Source organism: Acartia tonsa, chromosome 10 (genome assembly GCF_053477335.1).
Source record: "Acartia tonsa isolate MP-2025a chromosome 10, ASM5347733v1, whole genome shotgun sequence".
Taxonomy (NCBI): Eukaryota; Metazoa; Arthropoda; class Copepoda; order Calanoida; family Acartiidae; genus Acartia; species Acartia tonsa.
The window spans coordinates 18,953,690-18,979,190 of record NC_137269.1 but is presented as its reverse complement, the minus strand read 5'-3'; the positions used below and the strand labels follow the sequence as shown (position 1 = coordinate 18,979,190).

General features: G+C 32.4%; 2 protein-coding genes across 2 annotated transcripts in view; both read left to right on the top strand.

Annotated features, from left to right (window-relative positions):
• Positions 1-25,397, top strand: part of LOC145329590 (uncharacterized) — a 29,459-nt gene extending 4,062 nt beyond the window's left edge. Inside the window, exons 6-33 of the mRNA XM_080173879.1 lie at positions 26-244; positions 530-627; positions 1,719-2,322; positions 2,813-2,870; positions 9,406-9,479; positions 10,221-10,764; positions 11,326-11,403; positions 11,819-11,875; positions 12,363-12,445; positions 12,853-12,913; positions 13,842-13,889; positions 14,116-14,153; positions 14,508-14,584; positions 15,115-15,182; positions 15,613-15,716; positions 16,443-18,069; positions 18,198-18,317; positions 19,138-19,232; positions 19,571-19,631; positions 19,925-20,031; positions 20,310-20,372; positions 20,808-20,880; positions 21,429-21,563; positions 21,999-22,140; positions 22,526-22,605; positions 23,145-23,503; positions 23,762-24,761; positions 25,107-25,397. Of these exons, the coding sequence (XP_080030005.1) occupies positions 26-244; positions 530-627; positions 1,719-2,322; positions 2,813-2,870; positions 9,406-9,479; positions 10,221-10,764; positions 11,326-11,403; positions 11,819-11,875; positions 12,363-12,445; positions 12,853-12,913; positions 13,842-13,889; positions 14,116-14,153; positions 14,508-14,584; positions 15,115-15,182; positions 15,613-15,716; positions 16,443-18,069; positions 18,198-18,317; positions 19,138-19,232; positions 19,571-19,631; positions 19,925-20,031; positions 20,310-20,372; positions 20,808-20,880; positions 21,429-21,563; positions 21,999-22,140; positions 22,526-22,605; positions 23,145-23,503; positions 23,762-24,761; positions 25,107-25,154 (6,121 nt within the window). The 3' untranslated portion in view covers positions 25,155-25,397. The remainder of the gene's footprint in view (positions 1-25; positions 245-529; positions 628-1,718; positions 2,323-2,812; positions 2,871-9,405; positions 9,480-10,220; positions 10,765-11,325; positions 11,404-11,818; positions 11,876-12,362; positions 12,446-12,852; positions 12,914-13,841; positions 13,890-14,115; positions 14,154-14,507; positions 14,585-15,114; positions 15,183-15,612; positions 15,717-16,442; positions 18,070-18,197; positions 18,318-19,137; positions 19,233-19,570; positions 19,632-19,924; positions 20,032-20,309; positions 20,373-20,807; positions 20,881-21,428; positions 21,564-21,998; positions 22,141-22,525; positions 22,606-23,144; positions 23,504-23,761; positions 24,762-25,106) is intronic.
• Positions 4,143-5,382, top strand: LOC145329596 (uncharacterized). Its single transcript, XM_080173888.1, has 3 exons — positions 4,143-4,644; positions 4,743-4,834; positions 5,176-5,382. Exons 1-2 carry the CDS (start codon positions 4,198-4,200, stop codon positions 4,752-4,754), a joined length of 459 nt encoding a protein of 152 aa, XP_080030014.1. The 5' UTR covers positions 4,143-4,197; the 3' UTR covers positions 4,755-4,834; positions 5,176-5,382.
• Positions 25,398-25,501: the final 104 nt, after the last annotated feature.

Genomic DNA, 25,501 nt, shown 5'->3' with positions numbered 1-25,501 from the left:
TTAAGTTTTATTATTTGTTATTTAGGCCCACTGAAACAGCCAATATAACTCATCCCTCCGAACCCTCATCAGATTTCCAAATAATCAACATAAAGTCCCTGAAGGAACCCACTTTCTTTACAAGCCTATTAGAGGCTAAATCACGGCAACGTGAACCATCACCAAAGTCTCTAAAGGAACCCTCTTTCTTTACAAGCCTACTAGAGGCTAAATCTCAGCAACAAGAACCATCAACAAGTTTCAGGTACTTTAATTTGACATCAATTTTATATGTATTAGAAACTTACCTAAATTTTCATTTTCTACCTAACAACCACATTATTATGAATACAGAATTATTTGGATTTAAAATAAAATGTAAAACTGTAAACTGTTCTAAATGCACCTCGTAGTACAGGAACTGAAAATTCATTTTCACTTTTCCTGAGATGTTTTATTTTCTATTAAAAACTAATTTTTTGTTTTGTTTAAAAAGTCATATGCTACCTACTGATCAAAGTCAACAATAAATACCTTTCTCTTTGTACAGGAGTGATGTAGTGGATACAACTCAAGTCCATTATGTTCTGAGTGCAGGATCCATCTCATCTAGTAGTGAAGCTAAATCATTGTTACCATCTAGCCCAGGTATGCAAGAGTTTTTTAACAGAACTACAACTCTAAGGGGGGGGGAAGTTTGTACACTTATAGGAAATAAAAATTCAGTACCAAAGTTTGGGAGGGTCGTATGGGCTTGTTTTTAAAGTTATCAACCTAATTCTTTTTGTAGGCTCTCTTATATGACTTGATATACACGGAAAACTTTGAAAATTGAATTTTGGGACTTTCCCTCTAGGGGCTAGTGGGGCAAAAGACCCCCCGAAACACTAAAATTTTAAGTTATGAGCTTATTTTTAAAGATATCGAGCTAATTTTTTAAATGGAACCTTTTATTACATAGATGAGTTGATTAGCCACCCCATATTTCATTTTTGCACTTTACTTCTAGGGGCTTTTGGAGTAAAACAACCCCCCCAAATACAAAATTTATAAGTTTTGAGCTTACATGCCCCTAGAGGTAAGGTGCAAAAATGAAATATGGGATGGCTAATCAACTCATTTATGCAATAAAAGCTTCCATTTAAAAAATCAGCTCGATATCTTTAAAAATAAGCTCATAACTTAAAATTTTAGTGTTTTGGGGGGTCTTTTGCACCACTAGCCCCTAGAGGGAAAGTCCCAAAATTCAATTTTCAAAGTTTTCCGTGTATATCAAGTCATATAAGAGAGCCTACAAAAAGAATTAGGTTGATAACTTTAAAAACAAGCCCATACGACCCTCCCAAACTTTGGTACTGAATTTTTATTTCCTATAAGTGTACAAACTTCCCCCCCCCTTGATGTTCATCTTCATATAATACAAAGTGAAATGATGCCTGTCTGTCTAAATCTTAAGATCTCAGTAAATTCTGAGCCGACAAGGTTGTGCTTCTCAAGGAATGTAAATAGTGGTCCTGCGCTGTTTTTAAGCTTTTATTTGGAGGGCGTGACACCCTTAACCCCTACTCTAAAAAAAGAAAAGAAAAAATGGTTCCCAATTTTTTTTATCAAATATTTCGTGCCAAAGAGAAACTTTCTATCATAGGAATTTTGATATCTCAAAAGTAGGAAAAACAATATCTGTAACGCTGCAATCAAATCGTTATATATCTTAAATAAAATATATTTTTTTTTTAAAGGAATAAATAGTTATTCAGCTCAGAACAACTCTACCCAAGAAATGAAAAATGATTCTATAGAAATAGTTAATCATTTTTTAAACAGTGAAAATGAAGAAATGGGTTTTATTGATGATTTATTATCTAATACAAAAAGATCTGAAAAGAAACCAAAAAAGATATATTCGTGGTGCGTTGATAATCCAACTACAGCAGTTGAAAAATCATCAGAGGTACCAATTTCAAATACTGGGATTCATATCCCAATTTCAACAATAAATGCCCAAAATTCAGCCAACTCTAGTATCTCAGAAAATGTTGAAACATCAATGAATGAACCAAGATCAACAGATTTATTATCAACAATAATGGAGAATACAATTTCGACCACTCAGATAGAAGAAGTTCCAATTTCCTCAATTGTAAAAGCAATAAGATCATCGGTGGCCGAAAATTTAACTAATTTAACGTTTTCAAGTCCAACTTCATCAAATGCAAGTTACACATGTTCAAAAAGCAAAGGTAGAGGGACCCAGCTTGGAAGTGCCTTTAGATTGGAAGGACTGATCGAGAGAGAAGAATCAACTTCTGATATTGAAATACTTTCTGAAGGACCCACCACAGGAAAATGACTTTCTAAGCCTAATCGTAATCTTTTCCCCAGAGCACATTTTTATCAAATCTGAAATGTAGATGTTACTTGTCCAATTTTATTCTGAATTTTTTTGACATTAACAAGTTTCATTCACTTGATCTGATTATTGATTAACTATTGTTTGTACTTATTGTACAACAGTGTGTTTTTTAAGGGAACATTGAAAGAAAATAATAAGCAATATTTAATTTTCTTCATTGGGTCAGGGAATTTTGCAAATTTAACAAAAAAGTTTTCGCGCGTTTTTGTTTGTTGTGTCATTCCTATGAATTTTTAGTTCTCATTTATTTCTTATTTCTATTAGATCATTAAATTTCATTTTAATTTCCATCCGTTTCTCCAAAATGTAATGCTATTTAAAAACAGGTTTTTGGTGTTTAATTTTTTATGACCTGTTAAGCTTGAAGTTTTTCTTTTAAGGTCAAATCTATCTTAAAAAGTCACTTTTCAATGCTTCAGGCGAAGCAAGTTGCCCAGAAATAATAACAATAGATGACCACACAGCAACTACTTCTAATCGCTGATCAACACTAATGTGATCTTTGTTTAGGTAAAGAAGATACAACATTAGCTGTCAATCAAAGTACAAGCAAAGTTACAATAATAAATCTTCAGAACAGTTCCATACATTAAGTCATAAAGCTATATCTACAGAACAGTTCCATAAATAGTCAAGAATAAGTCATAATCAGGATGGCCAGAATGTCGTCTTACTTTGTTGTTTAAATGATCTATAAGTCGGGATATATCACAGAAATCAATGTATAAGAAATCATCAGATGTACCTGTTTCAGAACAAGCTTTTTATAATGCGAGGTGAGTGAGTTTATGCCTTTATTTATGTGGTGGCAGCTAGGCTAACTCACGTCCCGAGACCCCAACCATCCTACCTGTGGAGTATTCTCCTTTCCCAATTGGAATTAATTCCTTTTTATTGGTCGTTTAGACATAATTTTAAAAAAACACTCACCAAGTGATTTTAACATTTTTTTAAAAACCTTTTATTGATTTTAAAAATAAAGTAAACATTTTATTATCCAGTGAAAACTAAAACAATCTCAAATATTTAGTGTGAAAAAAAAGTGAAAATAGTAGTTTATTTAAATTTTATTGTTTTTTTAACCCCCCCCCTTTTTTTCACCCCCTCGTTGGTCTCTGTGATATATCGACAACAAAAGTACTGCGACATTCTTATCTACCATGTCATCAATCAAAATATATCCTCCTAATACCCTACCTCAAGAAGGGATTAGTGACGTACAGTTCGAGATATGGAGAGAAACCTTAGAAGTATACTTAGAAATAGAGGAAAAATTTCGTAAATTTCTACCGGATGGCCGTTACGAAAATTGGATTGCAGCTGAAATAAATGATAAGAGAATATTAGTGGCTAAAGAGCCTGATAAAGCAGAACATCTACCAGACATCCGACGTGACCTCCGACAGTTTCTAACTATTGTGGCTAAATATGTACACATGGACTTCTACAACCCAATCCAACAACAATCAACAAGCATCAAATGGATTTATAAAAAGATACGAGAGGATTATGATATAATGACACAAGGAATACACTTCTTCAACCTACTAGATCTAACCTGGGATCCAACTGGTCAGCAATCTGCAATAGGATTCTACAATCAATACAGGTCTATGGTCATCAGCAATCTTGCAAAAAAATCAACCCTCATCGAATGGAAAAATGAAACATTGAAGGAAAATGAATCTTTAACGCCTTCACATGAGGATATGATACTACTGAATGTGCTAGGATTGCTACACCCTAAACTGCCTGCCTTTATTCGAGAAAACTACTCCTACAAAATTGGCGCTTCTAAAAGGTTAATGGATTTTAAGACTGAAATCCTCACAAAATGCAAACAGTACATTCAAGATATTGATCAACCAACTCTATCAAATGTTATGACAGAAGAAGACCCACAATGTAACTACATGTCATCCCAACAACAAAGAGGAAATACTAGAGGCAGCTGGCGAGGCGGACAAAGACGACCTCCGTACAATAATTATCGTCAAAGACCAACAGGAAGCTTCCAACAAAACACACAAGCATCACCATTTTGCCGACTTTGTCATATCTCTGGATTATCAAGAACCATCTATAGTAGTCACTTTCTAGGCCAAGAATCATGTCCCTCATTATCTCAGAAAGATAAACAAATGCTTAACTCTAGACTAAGCCAACAACTAAGTGCTCTCAATATAGATGAAGAAGAAGATGACTTAGCAAAAGAGTATGGTTATGATGATCAAGAAGATCAACAGCAGCAGGTAAAAAAAGATTGTTCATTAAAGCAAAATAAATCTTATGATATAAAGGATAATGCTAAAATACATGATAATCTTAAAACTGACTCTATTTCTAATAGGACTGCCTGTAACTTCATTACTCCAATAGCAACACAAACCCTTACTGTATCTGATGTCAACAACTGTGTGATCAACATTGATTTGGATACAGGTGCTACTTCTAGTTTTGCCAAATTATCTGCTGTTATTTCTCACGGATTTAAGATTAAACCTAACTCTCAATTGTCAAACTTAGCTGATGGAAAAACAAGTCTTCCTTCTTTTGGGGAAATAGATGAAATTTTTCATAGAAATTCATGGTCTGTCCGTTTTCACGCAATTGTAGTTAAAGATCTACACTGTAGTTTTGTAGGAGGGAACAATTTCATCAAAGAAAATTCTATTATCCAAGATTTGAATGCTAGAACTATTTCAATTCACAAAAAATTCACTGTATCTGAAACCAGCAAATCCCTTATTTTACCTACACAACCTAACAATTTAATTTTGCAGAATAGCCACTTGAATGTAATCCTACCTGGACAAGAAGTTGCTGTACCTGTTCCCCATCAAGATGATACACAGATTGCGGTACAGCCATGGCATCAGAATAAACATTACAATTGGCCGCAACCACAAATTTGTTCCGTACAAAATGGACAGATATTAATCAAAAATAATTTAAATGAACCAGTTCAGGTTAAAAATCAAAAAATTCAGGCAAGAACGCTAGGCAATATGGAAAATTCTACTAATCAAGATTACAAATCAACAACAATTGAAGATATTAAGGATGCTGACAATACTACAAAAATTGAAATAAATGAAGATAGCATAAGCTCCGAAATTGTAAATTATATAAAAGAGATAAATCACACTTTCAAAGATGTATTCAATGAAGATCTTAACACTGGATATAATCACAGATATGGCAAGCACATATGTTCCCTCAACTGGGCGGATCAAAATCGTCCAACAGCAACAAAAGTCCAACATATTAATTATGATCATCAGACAAAACAACTATTACAAGAAGTTATAGATGATTTAACTGAAAAAAATGTTCTAGGAATCCCTCAAGAATTTGGAATAAATGTGCAATATTGTTCACCTAGTTTTTTAGTAAGGAAACAGAGAGCCAAGAATAAAAGCAAGAATGAACTTACAAAAGATGATGTCAGGTTAGTGGTTAACTTTTCTAAAATAAATGATCACCTAAAAAATTTGCCAACTAGTGTAACTAAACCTAAACAGATATTTTCACAGTTGGGACAATGGAACTTCATAATTACCATGGATCTAAGCTCCGGTTTTTTTCAAAACCATATGAATAATGAAGATGCTAGTTGGTTGGGTATAACCTCTCCCTTTGGTGGTATGAGATTCCTGAGACGATCAGGACAAGGTTTATTGGGCCAAAGTGAAGAATTGGATGAAGTTTTATGTAAAGTCTTAGGCCCAGAAATGAAAGATAGAATAGTTGCCCGCATCGCCGATGATATCTATATTGGAGGTAGCACAGAAAGAGAAACAGCAGATAATTACAAGAGAGTCCTACAGAAGCTTCAATCAGCAAACATCAAAATATCAGCAGGTAAAACTAAGATTTTTCTTAAATCAGTTGATATTTTAGGATGGAAATGGTCTCAAGGTGGATTTCTTTCACCTTCTCCCCACAGAGTAAATGCCCTCAGAAACACTAAATACACAGACATCAAAACAGTGAAAGATTTGAGATCATACCTGGGATTATTTAAAACTTTGCTTCCAGCCTCCCCAAATCTTACATTAATCTTAAACCCATTTGATCAAGAAGTAGCCGACAGAGATTCTAAAGAAAGCATTGAATGGAACAGAACCTTACAAAATCAATTTAAGGTTGCTACAGAAGCAGTAGAACAGTTACAGACTTTGTACCTACCAAGCCCTGAAGATCAACTCCTAATTGAAGTAGATGCAGCTAAAACACCACCAGGAATTGGACATACTGTATATGCCATTAAAGAAGGTAAGAAAATCCCAGTATCATTTCATAGTGTAAAATTGGACGAAAACCATGCAAAATGGATGGCTTGTGAACTTGAGGCTCTTGCTTTTGCAACGGCCATAAATGCTGAAATGAACACAATTAAGGAATGTAAACACCCAGTAATAATTTCACCTGACTCCAAACCTGTTGCTGATGCTGTAAAATTAATAAAAAAAGGTTTGTATAGTACAAGTCCCCGAATTCAATCCTTTATTAATAATATAAACAGAATACCAATTGTAGTTCAACTGGCCAGTGGGAAAAATAAGCAAAATATAAGCAGCGATTATCAATCAAGGCATCCTGCTAAATGTACATCAGAGCATTGTTCAATATGTAACTTCGTTTCAGAATCATCAGACTCAGTACTCATACCATCATCATTAAATTCAGTGGAATCCTCAGACTCTATGAATAACAAGACAGCTTGGAGCAAGATTCAGGACCAGCAAAAAGCAACCAGGGAAGCAAAATCTCTACTGAAGTCTGGAAAAACACCTAATAAATTATCAGGTAAAATAAATTCAGAAATTAGAAGATTATGTGCTGTAGCCAAAATAAATAAAGATAATCTGCTTGTTGTCCCATCCCAGGTAAATAAGTATTCTACTGTTCAAAATGAATTAACTGTCATTCCGCAAACACATCTTCCAGCAATTCTTTGGCAATTACATAACAACCATCAACATCCATGTAAATCACAGCTAAAAGCCCAGTTTGAAAAAATGTTTTATTCTGTAGGATTACTAGCAGCTCTTGAGCAACTGTACAATGATTGTTTTTTTTGTTCTACACAAAAAAAGATCCCCATTATAGCTAAACATCAGACTATCACAGAAACAGAAGTACCTGGAACCAATTTTCATGCAGATGTTATCAGACGCCAAAGCCAATATATATTCACTATCAGAGATAATTTTAGCTCATATACGGCCGCCAGAATTATAAAGAATGAAAATCATCAAGAATTGAAGAAAGCCATCATTGACACAATTATGGCTATGAAATTGGCGGGAAATTGTTCAATCAGAGTGGATAATGGCACAGGTTTCAGTCCTCTTTCAGACAAGAAAGATCCAGATTTGAATAAACTCAACATAGAGGTAATCAAAACTGATGTGTTTAACAAAAACAGTAACGCTGTTATTGACAAGGCTTGTATAGAATTGGAACAAGAATTGAAAAGAATCGAACCAGATGGAAGACCTGTATCAAATACTACACTTCAATTGGCTGTTGAAAATGTAAACACTAAATTACGAAGAAAAGGGCAAATCTCGGCTTTTGAAATTCATTTCAACAGAGATATGTTTACAGGCAAAAATCTCAACTTAGATTATTCAAAAATAAAAAAAGAACAATTAGAAGTTAGAAATAAGCAGAATGATATAAACAACAGAAAAATTCCAGAACAAGTACATAACGATCCAAAACCGGGAGACATGGTATTGATTAGAGGTAAATATGACAAACACAAAGCCAATGATGTGTTCATAGTATCAGACAGAAATGAAGAAAAGGTAACAATTCAAAAAGTTATACATTCACATACAAACAAGGCCAATATCAGATCAAAACAATATGTAACAGACAAAGACAGAATTTATGTAACTAACCAATTTTTACCTCAACAACCAAAACAACAAACCATGCCTAAGAAAATTAATTTTTGGAATCCTATCAGATCAGATTCTGACAATGAGGAAAATGATGATACTGACGTGAAAAAAGTTATTGATACAAGAGCTACAGAAAGTACTTATTCAGATTATCAAGCACATATCAGAATACAACAACAAGAAAAGCATAAACCTCAGTTATATGAAAATCTTGAAAGAAAAATTCAACATCAAAGAGTTGTAGCTGCTCGTGATTTAAATAGAACTAGATCTTTGGAAAATATTAGTTATGCAAATGAACAACCTATATTAAGAGCATCTACAAGGAAACAGAGTACAGAAGCAAAAAAAAAGATTTCTTCAATGTATAATAAACAAAAAGATATTATCCCGCAAATCGATGGAACTTTAACAGATTCAGAAAACCAACAAATATCAGATAATAGTGAAACTTATCAGTCAAAACCACGACATTCTTCAACACAAGAAAACTTGTTAGATCAAACAGATAATCAATCTCAAAAATCGAATGATTCTTCTCTTTATTGGGATTATTCAGACAACATAGAAATTGAGGAAGATATTGATACCAATGATGTTTTTGCTGACCCTGCTCATGATAATTCTTTAATGCATCCTCCACTCAATCTTACAGCTTCGTCACCTACAATGACAAATAGAGTGTACAACTTTACTTCATTGCTTCGGAGAATATCATACACAGAATCACCAATATCTTCAGAACCTTTACCTGAAAAGAAGGGGGACGCTGATCAACACTAATGTGATCTTTGTTTAGGTAAAGAAGATACAACATTAGCTGTCAATCAAAGTACAAGCAAAGTTACAATAATAAATCTTCAGAACAGTTCCATACATTAAGTCATAAAGCTATATCTACAGAACAGTTCCATAAATAGTCAAGAATAAGTCATAATCAGGATGGCCAGAATGTCGTCTTACTTTGTTGTTTAAATGATCTATAAGTCGGGATATATCACAGAAATCAATGTATAAGAAATCATCAGATGTACCTGTTTCAGAACAAGCTTTTTATAATGCGAGGTGAGTGAGTTTATGCCTTTATTTATGAATAGATTAAGAGCTTCTGCACTAAACAGTTCAGAGAGACAGGAAAAATATAGTCACCTTAAAGAATTACTTAAAAGGTAAAGCTTGATGATTTTAATGGAGTATTTATTTTTTCAATACTTTCTAATGTTTCTTTGGTTCTAAGACTTTTTTTCTGACATTTAACATTGAATTCATTTGATGAATGTGTTTTGTCATTTTTAATTTTTTAGACAGAAAAAACCTTTACATTTTTTCTATAGGTAAAAATTTTAAGATTTTTTTCTTTTTGTATACAATTTTTCTAGTATAACAGTAAAATATCGTTTAAAAAGAAAGAATAACCTTATCTCCACTCCATAGATCGCTAGTCTTTTAAATTTTTTTTGTCGAGTTTCAAAGGTTTTTCAACCTCATTATTATTACATCTCAATCCCCATTCTTTGACAATCTAACGAATGGAAATATTCAATATTAATACACTATTTAGAATTACATTATTCGTATCTATATGTCTCACTTTTTATAAGAGAATAAGTAAGCATCTGATAATAGTTATTTCTCGCATCGTATTATAAACAACTTTCTGCGGTTATAGAAATTTACAATTATAAGATTAAAACCAGTTTATTTGCCTCAAGATGCTGATGGCATGGGCCAAAAAAACTGATTTAAATCCTATGATTGTACATTTTTATGTTTGTCGAAAACTATATATGATGCGATGCTAGATATAATATTTTCGTGTGGATGAGAACTGGTTCCAATCCACCGGATATTAATCGGTTTCTAATGAATACGAGAAAGATAATTATAAATAATCATATTTTTTTCTCTAGATGTGTTGAAAATTATCCTCCTAATGTTACAGTTACTAATAGACATACCATACTTAATTTGTCCAACCAACAATCATCAAGTCAGCAAAATTCGCTACTTTCAACAAAAGAGCAACAAAAAGGTCACAAAATTATTACAAAATACAAAGAATTTATGTATAAAAATTTCCCCAAACTGAGAGGAAGGAAACTAAACGATACTAAAGTTTTACAATTTATAACAACGCTTCGGAAACTTGCGGTACAAAATAAAAATCAGCAAGTAAGGCATCAAAATTTACAAGGAAATTCGGAAGTAACTCAAGAAAAAAATTCACCAAACCAACAAGAAAATCAACAAAGACAAGAACAAAAGGAAAAAAATGAAAGATTATCAAACTATTTTGAAAATAAAACTAATGAAAGAAATGAATTGAAAAAATCAACGTATTCTCAATCAAATGTTGAAGAAAGACAACAGAATTCTTGGCAAATGGTGAATGAACAGATACCCTTGACTATAGAACAGCCACGGCAGAGCCCATCAAAGACTGATCATATAAAGGTATACTCATATTTTTCATTATAAGGAAGTAAACTTTTATTGGGAGGATGGAGATACCCTCCCAAAAAATAGTTTAAAACTCTTCCCAGACCTTTTAGAAGCTTCACTTCACGGTTCGATCCTTCGCTACAAACAAAAAAAGTTTACTTCTTTATATAACAGGATATATCACATCGTTTCTATGGTATTAATTAATAGTTCATATGGTTTTCATCTAATTAAGAAGAGTCAATACTTAATCATTTTTCCAAATCATTTAATTTTCTTTAACAAATAGATCAATTTTTAAAAAATAAAACAGTTGCAAAGTTTTACAAAAGTTAAAAATATGTGCACATATTTCAATTTAAACGGTTGTAACCTTGTTTTCAAAGCTATATCAAAAATATACTCTGACACCTGTAGAGTGTAGAATCATACTGCAGAGCTAAAAATGAGAATAATAGCCAGCATTGATTTTTATTAGGATTTTGAGGTTTATTTGTTACAATAGATTAAGTAAATTTGATCTTAAATTGATTTAGTATTCAATATACCTATAGATATAATATAATATTACAGACTATGGGAATTTTCACTTACCTGACCTCATTCTGGGGCCTGGTCCGTTCTGATCCTGGTAACAATCAATCTAATGAGGTAATTTATATGTCACTCATTTATGGGTCATTTAAACTTTAGTGCTCATCTTAACAAATATGTATTATAAAGCAATGATCTAAAGGAATAAAACAAAGTTACCCCTTCTGTCGATTTAAATTATTGGTTGAAACTTTTTTCACTGCTAGTTTAGAACCAACCAATTAAAATTTAATTGAAGTACCCAAAGTTTTTAGATAACGAATAAAATAATGTGGTATAAAACTTTGGGCACCTGTCTAATTTTTATAAAAAAAAATTTCATGCTCTAATGGCTGTTGATTATAAACTTACTGGCGACTACGGAGAAACTTTCGGCAATAATTGTCGGCTATGGCCGCTGATTATTTAGCAGCTTTTTAGCTTTGCCTCAAATGTGGTACGGCTGCCGAGCCTTTATTTTTGTTAATTTAAGGTTATGGAACTGGTGAGGGTAAATGTGCTTAAAGAAGGAATTTGTTTTAGTGGACCAGTAAGTGTTCTACATTTTATCAAGCAGTTAATGGAATATAGGTTAATTAACTCTAGAGGGCCTGGTGTCGCTTCGGGTTCTAAACGTCTCCACGCACCTTGAAACATACTCCACGTTTTATAATTATAGTGTTAAGCGTCCATTCACCCGATAGACAACCAACCCCTTGATTGCACGACCTTTGTCCAAAATCCTAACCTTGCATGGTAATGAGTTGCGCCTATTTATGGTGCTAGACATTCCCCTTAATCTTACTATTGTTGTCACGCGCCTGATATAGCAGCAGTATATACAATTTTTCACGTTTCTAGTATGACGCGATGTAGTCCAGACTCAAACTCGACACTTCCCCATTAGCAAGCTGACACGCTACTAACTACACGCTAATGCCGTGAGTTCAAGATAAAATTTTTTTTTAAAACTGTCTTTAATCTAAGGTCAAAATATACCTAAACATTTGTTGAATGCAAATTTTGATTATTTGTAGACTGAGGTAAGAATGATGTTTAACAAGATGAGTGCAGGACAAAAAGTTAATGGTCTGGGGGTCCGCAATGACAATACAAGGAATTTTAGCATAAACTTTTTTGTAAGCCAAGTTAACTGTTCTATAATCAACTTTGTCTGTCTGTCTTCCGTCAGTCAGACCATAACTCTGTTTGGAAATTTGATTTTATCGATTGCTTTTCAAGATAAACTGTTTTTTTTTGTTACAATGAGAATCCAGTATGTAATTTACTTGGTTCGTTGGTCTGTCAGTTATGTACAAAATATAAATATAAAAAATATATAAATAAATGCAAAATTGAAGGGTAAACTTTCGTAATTACCAAGATCCTAAGCTTCAGGCAGACGGACGGGCGGACGGACAATGTTCTAATCTACTAAAATCTTTTAAAACACAGCTAACAGATCTCAACACTTTTCTACCTCTTCTACAATATTTTTTTTCTATTTATGCGTGAATTTTAAAGGAAAACGGTTGATACAATATTTTTTACTGATCCATTGACAAAGAAAGTTTATAAGTTTAATAAGGTTAGTTTTTTGTTCAATTTGGATTTTTAAGGGTTTGCAGTTAAGTTGTTTGTAGGGGGACAGGGGGTGGGGGGGTACTCGAGAAAACCCATAGAGTTAGAGGGAGCTAACTGCGGATTTATTTAACTTTGGCCTGTTAGATACTAAAATCCGAACTTAATTCATTCTGGGTTCTTGATTAACCACCCTTCCCTGTCCATACAACTTAATTGTACATCCCCCTTTTAATTATATGCTATTTATCTAACTAGCGGCTTCGCCCCTAGCCTCTAGGGGCTTTGCCCCCAGAGGTGAAAAAAAAAATTAAGGCGAAATTCGTAAAAAAAAAAAAATGGGGGGGGGGATTTTTTGTTTTTGGGGGGTTGGGGGTGTCCCACCCCCCAAGAAAATAGCTGAAAACCACCACAGGACCAATAGGTATATACCCTGAAGAGTAGAATCCGATCGGTTCAGTGGTTACCGAGATCTTAAGGGACAGACAGACGGACAGACAGACATCGTTCTACTTTGTATTATAGATATACATTCCCCTATCTAATATATCTACTTATTACATTTAACGAAGGAAATAAATTTTACCAATTTTAAAGATAAGTTTTACAAATCTCTAAAAGTTAAGATTAGGGTTGGCAATCCGCCCATTTTTGGGCCGGATTCGGATTCTTACAAAATCCAACCCCCAAAAAAGCGGATTAATCCGTGGATTACGGATTCTTTTTTTCGCGGATTGCGGATTAAAGCAAAATTTTTAAAGGTTTTTTTTAACATAAAAAAAATTTTGTTAACATTTTTACCCTTCACTTAACCTAACCTAACCTAAAATAAGCATGAAAAGCTACTGTGAAATAAAAAAATTTTGTTTGACCTAATAAGCGCATTTGACTGGAATCTTACTCACAAATTTATGGACTACTATTTCCTTTTTCAGCCTGCCAACAGCCAGAAAGTCATAGAATCTGCCAGATCTAACCAAGGAACTTAATTTTGTTTATTTTAATTCATAACTTTTTATCACACATTAGATTTTTACGTTTTAATTTATTGTTCCTACAAGTGCGTTTTCATAAATTGGTTGCAGTTTTGTCTTATTGAGACCAAAATATTCAAACTGATATGCAGATTACACTTCTTTACTCAATTTTAAAGCAATAATTGGATCTTATATGATTAAAAGAGAAAACAAAATTAAATTGATTTTAGGATTGTTTCTACCAGCTAAGGGCTTGACTGTAGTCCACCAGTAAGTGTTTGTTACAATTCAAATCTCATTCGATTACTTTAGTTTGAATATTTTATTTAAAATTTGCCATAAATTTTACAAAATATTTTTATAGGTATAACGTTAGGAAATAAAGAAATAAACAGTCCTGAAAGCATTTTTTCCCCTCCTTGGGAGGAAAAACAAAGTAATGAATAATAAAATAAAGAGTACTGAAAGCATTTCCCCCTCCTTTTTAGAAAAAAAATACGGGGGGGGGGGAGGAGGAAATATTTAGCAGCCGGAGAAATAAATCTTGTGCAGAGAGGTAGTAGAGTGCTTGTTAGATATATGTCAAATGTGTAATATAATCAATATTTTGAAAATTATTTACAGGTATTGCAGAGTTGTTTTCAAGAGCAACTGGTTGCTCTATTGCTACATTGATGATCAACAATTAGATCTACTAGCAGGCAACGTAATAAAGTTCAATAAATTGTATTTCCGCTTTTAGATAAAGAATTATACAAAAAATGAATTTTATAAAAAAAATCCTTAAAATTTTATGCAGATTTCAAATCTCCCTCTAACATTAAAATTCCTTCCAACCTATATATCCTAATGTACATCTCCCCTCCCCCAGTATCACTTTAAATAAAACTAGCGGCTACGCCCCCTGGAGGCCTCTAGGGGCACTTGAGGCGGTGGGAGTTTCTAAGGGTGATTTCTCTTGGGAGGGTTTTGGTACCCTCCGCCAAAATAGTTAATAACCTACCCGGGACCTATGTGAAGCTACCCTGTAAAAGAGAACCTTAACGGTTCAGCGTGTAGCATGATCCTTCTGTAGAGACAAATAGACATCCTGTTACTTATTATAAGGATTACTCCTCATTACACATATATAATATCATTTTATCCCCAAATAGACTTACAGTATAGTTTAGTATCAATTAGAATATTTTTTTTAAATAAATGAAACTTAATACTTATGTTAAATTGCCAGGACTTGATGATGAACCTCTAATAAAAAGATTGAAAAGGCCTACCAGTCATATTCATAAATATCTTCAGGTCAGTAATTTTGTGCAATTAAAGTTTTTTTTGTAGAGCTAGAATTTTTTATTCCTGTTTTGGATCCGACGTGATTGAAAGTTTAGTTACTGTTGTAGTGAAATATACTGGTGTAACTGCGACCTTACCCGAGGGGAGGGTACCACCACCATCCCAACAGAAATCGCCCCCGTCCTCTCACCCTCCACAAGGAAAAGACCCTCCTAAAAATTCATATCATTTATTGTTTCTAAAACTAAAATAGAAAAATGGGCTTTCAAATTCAAACCCACCACCCTCAAGTGCCCCTATTATCACTGTAGTTGTGCTTTACTCCTTATTTTCATCCTTGTTGGGTTTGAACTTGCTTGTTATTTCTAACTAAATCAATTATTGTATTATATAATAATTTCCATGCTATAAGAAATGATTATTAATAATTTCTGTTTAGTCTCATGGCTTAGAAACTCAACAACCCAATGCTAACAGTGATATAGATATAATCTGCATTCAAGATGTTAGTGATGTATACCAGCTACCAAATCAAGTTCTCAGGCACAAAGATTTTATTTTAAGTTATTTAATTTAACAATTTATGTAGGATAAAAGTAGCTTCGATTTGATACCGTGTTCATTTTAACCGACTCCAACCTCTTGTTAGGATAAAGCTTTTCTTGTATACCTAAATCATTTGGTGTATAATGTCTTCCCTCGTATAATGTGAAGCGTATAACAAACCACATAATAAGTTAGTTATGAATACTTGAACTTCTTAGGCTAAAGTTAGCTTTCTAAAAATTACATTGTCAAAAATTTCGGAGCCTGTATCTTGTATATAACAAACAATAAACAAAGGTTTTTGTCGGCTAAATCATAGACGCCCAAGCTTTTTTATTTGGGGGGGGGGGTAAAATGGCGCGCCGCAAATTTTTTTTACCCCCCTCAAAAAAATTTTACCCCGGGGGTAAAATTTGCTTGGGGGGGGGGGGTAATTACCCCCCGTGAAATCTGTTGGCAGGGGTAAATTTTGTTTACCCCCCCCCAAAATTTTTTGGGGGGGTTATTTGATAATTTATTAACATTTAGTAGTAAAAATGCGCGCGAAGCGCGCCAAAATTTTTTTTTGTTAGGGATATGTTTAATTTGGGGGGGTATTTCCCCCCCCTAAAATTGTTTGGGGGGGGGGGGGTAAATACCCCTTCCTAAATGGTTGGGGTGAAATATAAAGATATTGTTTCAATAGCTTTCATTTATCTAATAAAATCTTTTTTTTATGAACAGGCCATCTGCTTCACATAGCACTGATGACATTATTGAAATTCCTATAGTTGCTCAACCTAACAATGATAGATATGATGATATTGTAGAGATTCCTCAGACTGATCCTTTAGCTCTTGATGTAACTGCTGCAAATATCAGTGGTGAGACTATTGAACATACAAAAAATTTAAGATTGAGACAAATTCTCGCCAAACCAGCAAAAGATTGTCAAATTTCAACATCAGCACAAATGTTAAATATGCCAACTTTATCAACTACAACTGTTCCAAATCCAATGCCTAACAATGAAACCTTTGCAGATGTTTTCAGAAGTTTCATTTCAAAAGATAGTCAAATTTCAACACCAGCACAAATGTTAAACATGCCAACTTCATCAACTACAACTGTTTCAAATTCAATATCTAACAATGAAACCTTTCCAGATGTTTCATCGTCCAAAAAAGAAGTGCCTTCAAACTCTGCAAATCTAAATAGCCAAAGATTTAAGATATTAGATGTAAATATGTGTAAACCATCCAGCATAAATCAACCTTCAGCAACTGACAATACCACTCCCAATCCATGTCAAACATCATTAGCATATAGATCTGACTTAACAACAATAGGCACAGAATTAGATGTTATAAACAATATTGGACGAGAGAGTCTTTATTCATATGTTACAACTTGTACTGGATCATATGTTGTTCATTCCGATGGTAAAACATATTATACAACTCCTGCTGGATCATTTGTTGTTGCTTCCCGTATTGAGAGACCTCAGATACCGAGGAGGAAAAGTAAGTCTCCTGGTTCGGACAATCCTGCTTTGCCAGTAACAACACAGCAGCCAATTTTACCTACTGTAAATCAACATCCTCTGGTGCATCCATTATTCAAGAGAAAGACAAGTCCTAATGTTCAACAAAATTTAAGAAACAAAAGCAAATCGCCTGAAAGGGAAATATTTCCCATGGCTGCTGCAAGACCTGTAGTTTCAAATAATTCAATTCTACAGCCATCTGGAAGTACTTCAGCTAATCTTGTGCATCCTCTACTTAGAAGACAACCAGCTCCTAATAGCCAACAAATTTCCAGAAGAAAAAGCAAATCTCCAGAAGCACATAATTTTTTAAGAAGGGATGAGACAATCAACATTCCTAATAGCCAACAAGTTTCTAGAACAAAAAGCAAATCTCCAGAAGCACATAATTTTTTAAGAAGGGATGAGACAAGCAACATTCCTAATAGCCAACAAGCAACTAGAAGAAAAAGCAAATCTCCAGAAGTAAATGATTATTTAAGAAGGGATGAGACAAGCAACATTCCTAATAGCCAACAAGCAACTAGAGGAAAAAGCAAATCTCCAGAAGTAAATAATTCTTTAAGATTGGATGACATTGTTAATCAATCTTTTGATAGAGGAATGCCAGTAAACAGATGTAAAACCATAAAAAACGTGTCTTTATCAAGAAGACCTATAGATCAGCCTGAGAATACAAATGTTTCCATTGATAATGAAGAACGACTTTCAACATCTGAACTTGCTTTGAAACAATCAATGGCTTTTAATCAACAAGGGAGTTCTAAAACTTCTATTGTAACCAATGCGAATAGAAGAGAAAATCTAGGATTGGCAAATAACCAGGTAATTTATTTTATCCTTAAAGGCTTGTTTTACTACCAGCAATCTTTTTTTCCAGACATAAAAATCATTTTTTTTTCGAATGAAAGAAAAAATTGTTTTATTTAATAACAACACAAATTAATTCTTAGGAACCTGACATAGAAATTATTGTTGATAAAAATATCCCAAATTTACAAACCAACAGAGAACTGGAAGACCTGCTCAAGGATATATTATCAAAACATTGCAGAAGTTATCCTGAAATTAAGGCAAACATGCTTTTGAAGTGTTTACTAGCATGATTTAAGTGTTTTTTTTTAAGTTTTTTAATGAGTATTATTGTCAGGTATTAGTGTACAACCTAGGAGATAAATAAGAGTAGTGAACTTTGTATAAACTTTTGTTTTGGTTTAAATGCTATTTATGGGGTAAAACATTTAAATATGTAAAAAGTTACCTAAATCCACCATTTTCTATGTTAAATATTTTTACAATTACATGATTCAAAATGCTACGTTTTTTGTATGATATATTCTTTTTTATTCATTTGTTGCCTACAATAAAAGCCTAAAAGGCAGCGTTTCGAGCCGGAGCTGGGAGCAGCAACATTTTTGGTGGAGCCGGAGCCGTATTTTTCGTTAAAAACGGCTCCGGCTCCAGATTAGCTAAAAATTATTTTTTTAAAGTAATATTATGATTTGGCAACGGTCTATTTCCATATAATAAACTGAAAAACTATTGTTACTTAACAAATAGACACACATCCTTCTACTTTTATATAGCTTTAATCAAATAAAAGCAAAATATTTAATATTATTTATTTTATTTTATCAAATTCAATAATGAACAAAAATTGATATATTAATTTTAAGGTAGGAGCCGGAGCCAGAGGAGCATAAAAAATTAAACGGCTCCGACACGCTGCTAAAAAGGTTTTCTTAGTAATATTTTAAAGAAAAATTAACAAAAAGTATTTGTCCCAATTTTTTTGCACACAATTTGGGTGAGAGTCAATATATTTTTGCGACGAGACAGCGGTCAACTATAGGTAACAAACATTTGTAAAGCTTGTTTGTCTGTCTGTAACAGGAAGAAGTTGCGGTTAAATTGACGACATGTCCTGTTTGTCATCATAACTTCTCTTTTGCAATTGCTTTGATGTTTCACCTAGCTAGATCTTCAGGAATTTTTCATTTAAAAACTTTTAAAAATAAGGATCACAACAACTATTAGAGGATTACAATTTTTTTGCGTTTAAGATTGGTAAATAATCCCTCAACCCCCCCTCCTCCCCCCCCCCCACACACAATGGACGTCACGGCTGGTAGGTCTCACTCAACTTTGTCTCGGTCCACATTTTATGATAGACAGGTGTAACCAAGACCATATTGTCAGAAGTTTAAGTCCAGCCTATATTGGAAATTTTATCTATTTAAAATAAATTTTAAATTTTGAGATTTTTTATTAAATCTCTGATTATGACACTTATAAAATTTAAATGGAAATTAATAATTTGAAAAGGTTGTGCCTCTGTATTTTATCCTGACAAAGACAGAATGAGAATTAGAAAATTTTGGTGCCAGGAATGAGACTTATCAATATGGATAACTATTATAAGAGCCAGACAGATAGTGTTGTACAAAGTAATGTTTACTTTGAGATTATGTATCGTTTTTGTTAACCCGATCTTAATTCTTATACATTTTTAATTACTTGATACCAAGGAAAATATATTTTACTAAAAAGAATGTTAAAATTATGCAAAAATTGCATTTTTATTGCGCAAATTCATTTTAAAATTCTAAACCTTTATTTGGTTTGCTTAGGTATATGTACAATTTTGATTTTATCCATATTGAAATATGAATGTCATCAGTATAAACCTCCTGAAAAACAATCGTTCAGCTGTGATTTGACCATCAAATGTAAGATTACACCATTTGACTTGTCTAATTATATTCTGCACAGAGATGATCATAAAAGGTTGGGGTTCTTTTAAACTTGCTTTAGAACAGACAAATTAATATATATTAGAACCATACTATAGATACTAAAATATGGTTTAACTTTACTCTTACATACTATGAAATCATAAGTGACTTATTGTTTTAATTCTAGTAGGATTAATGTAATTTTTTTAGTCAGATGCAAAAACTAATATAATTCTTAACATAAAAGCTGAAAAGAAAATCCGTCACAAAAGTCAGAATTGAATTTGATTCATTTTACTGCAAGCTTTAAAAAGAACCCTGTTGAAAAAGGTTGTCTGTGTTTCCCTGTTGCTGCTGTGGAAAGGTTTACCTCACTCCTGCTAGTTTTTACAGGGATCAATCATTAAAATTAATTTTTAGATGAGTTATAAACTTTTTTTCTTTTTGGCATCCAAAATTTCATTAGATTTTTAAAACTTTATTTTTAAAAAGATATTTATTGGAAGTCTAAATAAATTTCTAGTATTTAAAAACAGCTTAAAAGGGAAAAAAATGTTTTTTTTCCAGTATGGCTTTGAAACCGATTATTATCCTCTGGATTATAACCAGTTCTCAGCCAAATTGAAAAATCATTTATACCATCGTATTACAGACAATTTTCCACGAATATCCAAATAAAAATCACAAAATTAATAATTTTGAATTTTAAGTTTATAATATGACGCGATAAATACCTACCTAACTATTTTCCAAGAATAAAATATGAAAATGCAACAATCGATAAATATCTTAGATACTGGTATATTTATTATTTAATGATATGTTCAGAGATGCCTGTTTGAGGAGAGTTACTAAATATATTCCGGCTTCTGTTGATCCAAGCAAAGATATTCCACATGCGGTTAGAACTTTTTTCTCTGTGCATTTGTGAATGAAAACTTACTTGTTAAAATTTGTTTTGTACAAAAGTTAGGTTCTTTTAATGTGTTTATCTCACCTCTATATTATTTTGGCCTTAATTTTTTTAATTCTTTTCACATTATTCAATGCTTTCCCGTATCGTTTCAAAACCGATTAATTTCCGGTGGATTAGAACCGGTTCTCTGTCATACTGAAATTATTTCTAACAACGTATTATATCCAGTTTTCACGAATATGAAAATGTACAATCATAAGATTAAAACTTTATTTTAGCCCGTGCCTTGGAGTAAATTGTACATTTTATATCCGCGGAAAGCTGTTTATAATACGATGGGAGATATAACAATTAGAGTATTGCCAAATTTTAGACATTTAGTTATTTTTATGCATTTGCAATTTGAATTGGCTATTTGGAAAAAAAGTAGAAATATTAATTTGATTTATTAGCCTTAAGAAAAGAAATATCAAATTAACTAATAAAAATTGTAATATATTGTATTTCATTTGTATACCCCTATTATATTTTAGTACCACTACTACCCAGTGCACCCCGAGACTGTAACTAAGTTACTGGTCTGTCCCATCTGCAAGTTTAAGGGAAAAAACTTCTCCAATGTGTTAAATCACATCTTTTCTACAGCCTGCATCTATACTGCATTAAAGGAATAGAACATTCAATGACTTTTTTTCTCCTCTATGATGATTCTTGTTAAAGTTAAGTATAATTTTAAAGGGTAACAACTATATATCTATCTATACCAGAAAATTAAATAAATGATATAATAAGCACAGCAACTCTGTTACTAAAATGCAGGGGCCGCGATTCAGCAAATCAATTCCAATTGAAATTGCTGAAAATTTGGATGTTTATGTGGCGTAAAACTTGTTTTGTGTTGTAACCAAAGGAAAGTGGGTAAAGGGGGGAGGGACTTTGAGATCTGCTACTATAGATGTTGTTATCTTGTTCCTAAACGAATATAGAAGGAAAAGGTGCTTTATAATTACTAATTTGGTGTAAGTACTATACTTTTTTGAAAAAGTAAAGCAAAATATCTTCTCAGAGTAAAACTTTTTAAATGTCATTGTGTTTCCTAAAAGATGAAAGACGGGCCTGATTTTCTGGAGCTGATGAAAAATAATGATGGATTTGACCCCAAATTGATCACATGTTCAAGATGTGGATTGGGATTTAACAGTAATATTCTCTTTATCTCTCACATGGACCATCATACTAATAAAAGTAAGAACTTTTTATTTGTTTAATAAAATAACAAGAATCACATCCATAAGTAGCACAGCTCAAATATTTTGAACGGAAATCTGGAAAATATGAAGAATTTGAACTTTTGTAATCCCCAAAAAATATCAGCTACTATATTGAATAGGAGTTAAGAAAATCACAAAATCATGGAAAACTAGGAAACAATCTAGCACCTCAACCATTCAGCAAATCTTAATAAAACTTGATGTAAATATGCAGAATGTGAACTTATTCAGTTCCTAAAAATTTCAGACGTCTATCTTGAATAAGGGTCGTAAAAATTAAGAAAACTTAAAAATCAGCCCAATGAACTTCTTGCCATTACATACTTTTTTTCTGTGATAATTTATTTGAACTTATTTAGGTAAATACACATGCTCTGTATGTAAAACAAGCTTTTTAACAGCCTGTGCTTTCTATGCACATAGGTGTGGCTCTAAAGAGGTAATAGTTTAATTTCTCATAAATAGTAAGTTGCCTAAGGGGTACAAAGTGCATTTAAACCTTAATTTATTGAACTGCATATTTTTTTTCTGTTTAAATAGTTTGAACTATATATATAGGACATATATTAGAAAGAATTTTAATCTACTACCAGGTAGTTTTAAAAATATGTTTTTTTGATGTATGGCTGTCCTGTTTTCACAAAAACAGCATGATGACCATTTTGTGGTGCCTCTATGATTGCTATTTATTGTATTTCAAAATTATATGTGTTAGCTGCTATACTTGTGATTTAAGCTTGCAATCAAACTTCTTAAATACACTTCATGTATTAACACTATCCCTAAATAAGTCTTCTTTTTTTCGTTTTCAGAGTTTGTTAAAAATCAAATGTTTTTCTTATTTTTGAATTTTTGAATGGTTTAATGTTTTTTTCTGCGTTTTTTGTTAAACACTTAATATATACGGTAAATAGAGTTTTAACAAAATATGGACAGCAACACAATTCTATCTTATTAAATTAAATTTTGCTTTTTTAGGTGCCACATTGTGAATTTTGCTTTGCATTTACCGACTATTGTGGAAGTACAAAACAGCAAGCAATTCAAAATATTGAAAATGCTACTAAAAGTTTTCCTGATAATCAACCTGTTCAAGATAATACTGCTGAAGAAGGAAAAGATAGAAACGTTTCTAAAGCCCAGAAAGTAATTGATAGTGAAAATGCTGAATTGTATGGTAAGGTATCTGTAATTGTACCCCCATCAAGCAATACAAATACAATAGGTGCTAGTGAAGAAAATGTGGCTAGTGGAAATATGAAAATAATCCATCCTTTGTTTTCTAAACCAAAGCTGCAGCAAACAGAAAAAATGAACAACCCTGTGAATTATATCAGGTATAGTACTTAATGGTTTTTTTTAATGACTTTGACCTTCTTAGACACTTTAGGGCATTATATTTAGCAAGCCATGACGGCTTGATTTCTTAATTTTTTTCAATTAGCAGCTTCCAAGATTATTGTACAGATTAAGTCATCAATCCAAATCTTATACTTTAAACTTAAAAAAAATTTTTATCTAAGTAGTGAACTTAGATTATTTATGTTATTATTTATTAAAAAAAGAATATTAATCATCTCCCAATTTCTGTCTAGACAAGCTGAGACAGAAACACGAAAATCAACTGTTTCCACCACCACTTACAATGAAAATAGTAACAAAAATGAAGAACAGGAATTATTGGATATAATTGAAGGCAGAAATGCAAGTAATATTGTTCAAGTTAATGACATTGATGAACTCCTACTAGATGACAGTGATGAGGAAGGATCAGCAAATTATCACCTTACTGAAAAATCTTCTGACACTCCTACGAGAAAATCCTCCAATGTTTCGGACAGAACAGCTGATTCTGTTGTTGAAAGTGATGGTATTAATGCTAAAGAGTCCCCTCTTGTTTGGATCCCATCTGATATTGACCTTGAAAAGTCAATCAAGAATGAATCGCCCAAACTAAAATCAACCAGCACAACAGTTTTTCTAAATCCTGACCTTAGTAAGGCATTTGACAACATCAATACAAATAGAAAAGACTCAACTGATGCCAATAATGTTAGAATCATAGCTAACACTGACATTGGGAATAAGAATGATGACAAATCTGAAGGAAGAAGCAATGGATCTCACTCATCTGGCCAACTTAAAATGACCATAAAGGCTAAACCTAAAAATAGGGGTCCCAAATCAAGAAAACGTCCAAATGATACTTGTACTGAAAGTGATTCTGAAAAGCATGAAGCTAACAAAAAGATTAGAAAAGAATATGAATTAAGCAATGATGATAATAATAGAGATCTATCAGAATCAAATAATTTAGAGAAAGAAAAATTGGAAGTTAATCTTTCTCAAGATGTAGAATCTGATGTAGATCCTGATGATCTTGCATATGACAACATGGAAAATGAATTTAAAAGCTCAAATAATACCCTAGACAAAGCAGATGAGGAAGCAGCAACACCGATGGATGTTGATGATACCTATATTTGCATGAATTGTTCTCCACTTCTTGTTTTGCGAGGAGCTGATGGTATAGTTGATCATAGTACAATCCAAGAAGATCATGTTGATATTAGACCTTTGTGGCTTTTTAATCAGGTCAGAAACTTTTTATTGTTTTATTAAAAAAAGAACAAATACGTCAAAGCTTCTTATTTTTAAGGTGGGAGGTGTTGTAATGCAAAATGATGCCAAGTGGAGTGCAATTTGTACCCTAACCCCCCCCCCCTTGCCCTTTCCCTATTTTTGTTTTAAATGGGTTACCTACCAAGTATATATATGTAGGTTAAGAAAAACTAAAATTGCATCAAAAAGGGACTTTGATTTGTATAGTTTGAGTTTTGTTCAGCTGATCATTAATAATATCCTTCATTCAAATGAATTAATAAAATTAAAAATTTAAGAGTATCGAATGTTCTTAAAATTTAAATACTTTTTTTATAGGTGAATGTCAAAATGAGAAATGTGATGAAGCAAGTTGACCGACCATAAATTTGCATTCCAACCGCGATCTTATTCGTGTCACTTTAAATACATAATAAAAATTACGTAATTTTCAAAACTAAAAAAACATTTTTGCACAAAGTAAAAAAAAATTTCCCATTCTGTTTAGTAAATTAATAAAATAGGTCCAGGCCGGACTATAAAAATGGTTAATCTTTATATTTCCTTTTTTATCATAACTTTATTTAAATTTTTTTATGTAATACCCAGGATAATAAAGATTATTTCTGAAAGTTATAAATTAATAATTGTATATTGAAATGTTGAAAATAATACAGATGTTTATGTATATTTATATTTTTTACTTTAGCTATCTTTACAAAATGTAGAGTTGT